This window comes from Neomonachus schauinslandi, chromosome 8 (genome assembly GCF_002201575.2).
Source record: "Neomonachus schauinslandi chromosome 8, ASM220157v2, whole genome shotgun sequence".
Lineage (NCBI taxonomy): Eukaryota > Metazoa > Chordata > Mammalia > Carnivora > Phocidae > Neomonachus > Neomonachus schauinslandi.
Window position 1 is genome coordinate 57,908,318 of NC_058410.1, and position 6,595 is coordinate 57,914,912.

Consider the following 6,595-nt stretch of genomic DNA (forward strand, 5'->3'; position numbering starts at 1 on the left):
GGGGTTTAATTTTTTTTTTTTTTTTTTTTTTGCTACTGCTATAATATATGATTCATAAATGTTATAACTAGTATAAGAAAAAACAAACTTACACAAAAGGGTAAACATGTTTCATTCTCAGGCAGTTGTGAGAGGTATTTGCTGACGTGAGAGGTGTTAGCCCCCTTACCTGGAATTTCTGATACAGGAATAAAAACTGTGGAGACCTGGTCTCATTCTGCCAAGTTTCTGGATAAATGGCGGGGCAGGAGAGTTTTGCAGGTTTTGACATAGCTCAACAAAATCATTATTACTGGTACTGGCAAAGGGGGAAGCTAGTGTTCCAACCCTGCCAAGCTTACCACTCCGGCAACTGGTTTGAACAACAGCACAGCGGTTACTCCCTTTCTGTCTCCACATGTGGCTGTGCAGCAGATGGAAATGGACTCGACCTTTCTGTGCGGGAGACCTCTGGACCCCCAGCTGAAACTCTGGTCCCGCCTAAGGAAAGCAGAGCTCTGGCAGAGAAGCAAGATGAAGACCCACTAGAAGATCCAAACCTTCATGTGAATATTGAGGAATTAAACAAGGAGTTTATGATGAAAAGTGAGGAACTCTACGACTCTCTCATGAGTTGCCACTGGCAATCTTTGGATACGGTTCACTCTGAAATCCCAGATGAGCCCCTGGAGAAGCATGATGTTCATTAAGCTACCCCACTGTTCTATTGATTGCCTCCTGTTTTGTTTTTGTTTTTGCAACAACAACAACAAAATTCTCCCAGGAATGTACTGGATGCTATATGTAAATGCAGATCTCCAGTTTTGTAAAACTGACATGATAAAATGTGATGTAAATAAACTTTACCAGCACATCCAAAAAAAAAAAAAAAAAAAAGGCTACAAGTAGGCTACAAGTGTTGATCCCATTGAAGACACAGAGCACAAAAGCACAGCAAACGTGTAGCCTACATGTGATGAGAGAAAATACATCTTTGTTTTTGAAAGTCACTGAGACTAGAGTTGTTATCAATTCATGAATTCCAGTGGTTCAATAAGCAGTATTGGAAACCAGATTTCTACATAGCAACATCTGAATAACTTACATCTCAAAAGAGATTCATGTGTGTATCTCATTTTGTGAAAATTGTTAAATTACATAAGCCTATGTAATTTAACCTCCCCCAAAATGTATGTGTGCATGTATCTGAACATAATAAACTAATTCAGCCTGACACAAGAACATAAAGTAAAATTAATATTTGATATTTTAATGCATCAGATGAAAGTAAGATGCATCAGCTGACTGTAATTAAATTTATACTACTTAACTATTTGGATTTGGTGATCATCAAAATACCACATACTAAATTGTTAAAATTGGATGGTTGAAATAAACTCATTTGACAATTTCTTTACTTCATAAACTCCCTAATATCATCCCCCAAAATTGTCATTAGCATTGTGATTGTCAATGATTCATGATAAGAATTGATTAGTAATAGATTGTAATAAAGGAATAAATGACATTTTGAGTAATCAATTTCAGAATTCTTTCTATGACTCTAAACCTTACTCAGATGCAGCATTGAAAGTAACATTGAGCAAATGTTAGCAACGATTTTGAAATCATTTAAAGTTCATTTTGGATATTTTTTCCAGATTGGTTAGAAAAATATATGACCAAAATACTATTCTCAATGAGCTCTATAAATGTAGATCTAGCCATTGTATTCATTTGCTTTATATAAAGAGAATTAATACAAGAAACATTGAAATATTGCTGATTAGGCTGGGCTCTGGCTTCAGGTCAGTGGAGGGCGAGGCGGCCTGGACAGCAGCCCCCACCCTGCGCCCTGCTGCCAGGCCGAGGCACACGGAGCCCAAAGAAACGCCCAGATGCAGGCCATCAGGTGTGTAGTGGTGGGAGACAGAACTGTAGGTAAAACTTGCCTATTGATCAGTTACACAACCCATGCATATCCTGGAGAACATAAACCCACTGTCTTTGATAACTACTCTGCCAATGTTACGGTAGATGGGAAACTGGTGACTCTGGGTTAATGGGATACAGCTGGACAAGAAGATTAACAGATTACAGAGCCCATCCCATTCACAAATAGATGTATTCTTTTTTTTTTTTTTAAAGATTTTATTTATTTATTTGACAGAGAGAGACATAGCGAGAGCAGGAACACAAGCAGCGGGAGTGGGAGAGGGAGAAGCAGGCTTTCTGCAGAGCAGGGAGCCCGATGTGGGACTCGATCCCAGGACCCTGGGATCATGACCTGAGCCGAAGGCAGATGCCCAACGACTGAGCCACCCAGGCGCCCCACAAATAGATGTATTCTTAATTTGCTTTTTTCTTGTGAGTCCTGCATCATTTGAATACGTTGGAGCAAAGTGGTACCCTGAAGTGGGACACCACTGTTCCAACACCCCCATCATCTTGGTGAGGACAAAACTTGATCTCAGGGAGGACAAAGACACGATCAAGAAACTGAAGAAGAAGCTGACTCCCATCACTGACCCTCAGGTTTAGTTTTTCCATAAAACCATTTTGAACCAAGCAGTAATTTTTAGGCTTTGTTGGTTTAAAGTGTAAGACTACAAACTTTCACATTATATTAAAATTTAGCCCTAAAATGGCAATATTTCTTAAAGCCATATTTTTTCAAAAGCCCCTATTCTTGTTCACAATAAGAGTTGCCAAAATACCTTGTTAACTAAGTGGCATTGTGCTGAGAACACTAAGCACTAAACCATTCAAGACCTTTGTCTTTAAGAAGAGACTGCAGCATCTCTTTGGAAATGCAGACACACTTCTTAAGTAGTTTCTGATAGAAAAGCAGCACAGCCTCCTTCCTGAAATGTTGCTATCTAACGCACCCCTAACTTATCAAGCCCTGTCCATTCCCTAACATTGTACTGTATGTCATAATGGAATGAGTGTAATGACTCAACTCTTAGGATCAATCTTTTTTATTTTGTAGTGAGATTTAAAAAAAAACAAAAACAAAACAACAAAACAGTGTATTTGCTTTTGCTGAGATTGTGAACACACCTCTTACTCCCGTGTCCCTCCGATGAAGTGTCTGCTCTAGCCCTGGGCGCACCACGGTGGGGTGTATGCAGTACGCGTCCTGATCAAAGAATGAAGACAGTATTTTGACAAAATATGGAGATTATTTACAATGTATTGGACACGCCATAATTAAAATGAGTAAAAGTGTCAAAGGTGAAATTTTAAAAGGTCTATCTCTGTCAAATGCAGTAAATGACAAAGAAAAGTCAGTATTATCACTAAGTAGTTTTAAGCTTTTCCTTTATTCTTAGACTTGCCTTCCTTCCTGAAATTGGTCATTTAAGTCATCTTTGAACTGGTCATTCCCATAGTTGCTAACAGTGCTTTTCTTATAGAACCCCTTCTTAATGAGCAATATGCCTCCTTGTATTATAAAATCCTTCTGATAATGCATCAGACATTTTTTTTGTAGGTTAGTAAAAGTGCATTCCTGTTTCCTCGTTACTTTATTCAAAGCTAATAAGTGCTTTCCTTCGTTTTCTAGTAACTAGGTTTAAAAATCGTGTGTGGCAGCTTTATAGTTTTTGAAATATTTTAGATATTCCTAAACTATGAACTTTCTTAACATCACTGTCTTGCCAGATCACCTACTCTGTACCTTGACTAATGCTGACCCTCCTCTTTGCCTCACCCCGATGGAAGCACCCTTCTTATTGCTCTGCCTAACCACATTCCTTTGGGTCTGTGAGGTTCTGTAAGCCCCTGCTCGGGTTAACAAAGTTCTGTAAAACACACTGGAAAGAAGACAAGGTTGGATCTTTCAACCACTGGAACAAAATTTTAAATTGACAGTTGTAGAATTGTGGGGTGTTTTTACATTGATTGTTTGCTAAAGCAATTAGCAGTATGTTTTGCATGTATGACTTAATAAATCCTTGAATCATAAAAAAAATTGCTAATTAAAAAAAATCCTAAGTAAACCTTTATACTTAGTAGTCTTCTAAATAGAAAAATGTAGGTTTAATATCTTAAAAATTTGTCAGTATTTTAAAATTTTATAAGGATAATAAAATCTTTCACCCATGTGTTATTGCCATATCAAAGTATATTCTTCAGATACATTTCTAATTTTTTTAATTCTTGCATGAAAGAAGTGCATGGAAAAGAGAAATACCTACATTATTTATTATAGTAGTTAAAAATAATACCTTTTCTTTAAAGATGTCTACAACCTCATTCCTGGAATCTGTGAATATGTTAGGTTATATGGCAAAGTTAAATTAAGGCCATAGGTGGAAGTAAAGTTGCTAATCAGCTAATCTTAAAATAGAGGTTATCTTGAATTATCTATGTGGGCACAGTGTAATCACAAAGGTCCTTAAAAGTGGAAGAAGAAATTCGAAGGGAGAATCAGAAAGATGGCAATATGAAGACTGGCCCAATGTTGCTAACTTTGATGATGGAAGGAGAAGGCCATGAGTCAAGGAAAATGGAACCACTGGAATAATAATAACAAAGACAGATGGATACTAGAGAAATGGATACAAGAGCCTCCCTCCAGAAAGGAATGCACCATGATAATGCCTTAATCTTAGTAGTGAGATCTATATGAGACTTCTGATCTATAGAACTGTAAGATAATAAATTTATGTTGTTTTTAAGATACTAAATTTGTTATAATTTATCACAGTGACTAGAGAAAGTTAGTACATCTATCCAATAAATCTCATTACAATTCTTGAGCAGTATGTAATTTTATTATATTCAAATTATGTTAAGAATGAAAATAAGAAAAGAAGAAAATGGAAAAAAAATTGAGAAACAAATTCATTCACTTATTCAACAAACACGTATCTGTATGGTAGTACAGATATATGATAGCATGTATCTATAAATAGTATGTCTATAGTCTATCTCTATATCTGCATATATAGTGTAAATATATCGATAGCAATAATATAGAGAATCAAGTATTGTGGGGAACAGCCAAGACAGAGATCAAGAGACTGGTTAGGAGGCTGTTTTTTCCAAAGAAAGGAAAATACGTAATGATCCATGCTTCTTTATTAGTGCATTTCTAAGTAGTGATGAGTGTAAATAATGTGTTTAGATATCTGCAACATATGTGTTGTAACATCAAAATACCTGTGATTTCTATTTATGACAAAGCAGTTAGGTTTTAAAAATACTACTGTAACTTGTAACAATCATAATGAAGTGCTAAAATTTTGTTCGAGATTAGTGAAAATAAAAACACAATTTTCCCCATCTATGTTCAAGGATCCTTCAAGTTCTATCTATAGATCTCTTTGTCCCAGGTCTGGGTCCAATGATCCAGGATTAACTTTCTTTAAATGCCTTCTGGAAGCAAATACAATTTTTCTCTGGAGGAATATAATATCATTCTTAGGTATCAAGTCATGCAGGTAATTTTCCATATTGAAAGTCTGAACACTCAAACAAACAAACAAAAAGAGAACACTTCAGCCAACAGTAGTAGAATACATATTCTTCTCATGTGCACATGGGATACTCACCAAAATAAACCATATTCTGAGCTGTAAAATAAACCTGAACAAATTTAAAAGAATATAGGTCATATCAAGCATTTCTCAGGACATAATTAAACTATAAACCAGTAACAGAAAGATACATGGAAACTTTCTAAGTAATGGGAAATTAAATGATACACATCTAAGCAGTTCATGTGCTCAAGGGAGAAGACTCAAAGAAAATTAAAATTATTTCAACCAAATATAAAAAATACAGTATCATTTGTGAAATGCAGCTAAAGCAGCGACTTAAGTGAAACTTGTAGTATAAAAATACTTGTATTAGAAAATAGGACAAATCTGAAAAAAAAAAAGCCAAAAGCAAGAAGGAAGAAAATAATGATAAAATAATAAGAAATCAATGAAAATGAAAACACAGAACAGAAAGTCAATGAAAGCAGAATCTAATTATTTAAAAAGAATAATTTAATTGGTCATTTCTAGGGGCACCTGGGTGGCTCAGATGGTTAGGCGTCTGCCTTTGGCTCAGGTCGTGATCCCAGCGTCCTGGGTTCGAGCCCCACATTGACCCCACATTGGGCTCCTGGCTCGGTGGGGAGCCTGCTTCTCCCTCTCCCTCTGCTTCTCCCCCTGCTCATGCTCTCTCTCTCTCTTTCTCTCTCTCTATCTCTGTGTCTCAAATGAATAAATAAAATCTTTTAAAAAATAAAATAAATTGATCATTTCTAGCCAGACTAACCAAGAAAAACAGATAGAAAATAAAAATACCAATATCAAGAATGAAAGAAGTATATTACTCCTAATCTCAAAGACTTTCAATAGATGATAAGAAATACTGTTAACAAATCTATGCTTATCAATTTGAAAATTTAGCTACAATGAACCAATTCCTTGATAAGTGCAAACTATCAAAACTCACCAAAAAGGAAGTAAATAAACTGAGTAGTTCTCTATCTATTAAAGAAATTTAATTTTTATCTAAAGTAATCCAAAAAATATAACTCCAGGCTCAAATGACTGCACTGAAAAATACTGTTAAATATTTAAAAATATATATAATATAAATTTTACATAATTTT

The 6,595-nt window shown here is 35.5% G+C and overlaps 1 protein-coding gene across 1 annotated transcript; it reads left to right on the forward strand.

Moving 5' to 3' along the window:
* Nucleotides 1-236: 236 nt before the first annotated feature.
* Nucleotides 237-689, forward strand: LOC110583546 (putative uncharacterized protein C6orf52). Its single transcript, XM_044917208.1, has one exon. The coding sequence runs from the start codon at nt 237-239 to the stop codon at nt 687-689; it is 453 nt and encodes a 150-aa protein (XP_044773143.1).
* The last annotated feature ends 5,906 nt before the right edge of the window (nt 690-6,595 follow it).

Bases quoted from the DNA above. Each gene is read 5' to 3' on its own strand.
- LOC110583546 (XM_044917208.1), top strand. From the start codon at position 237: ATGGCGGGGCAGGAGAGTTTTGCAGGTTTTGACATAGCTCAACAAAAT.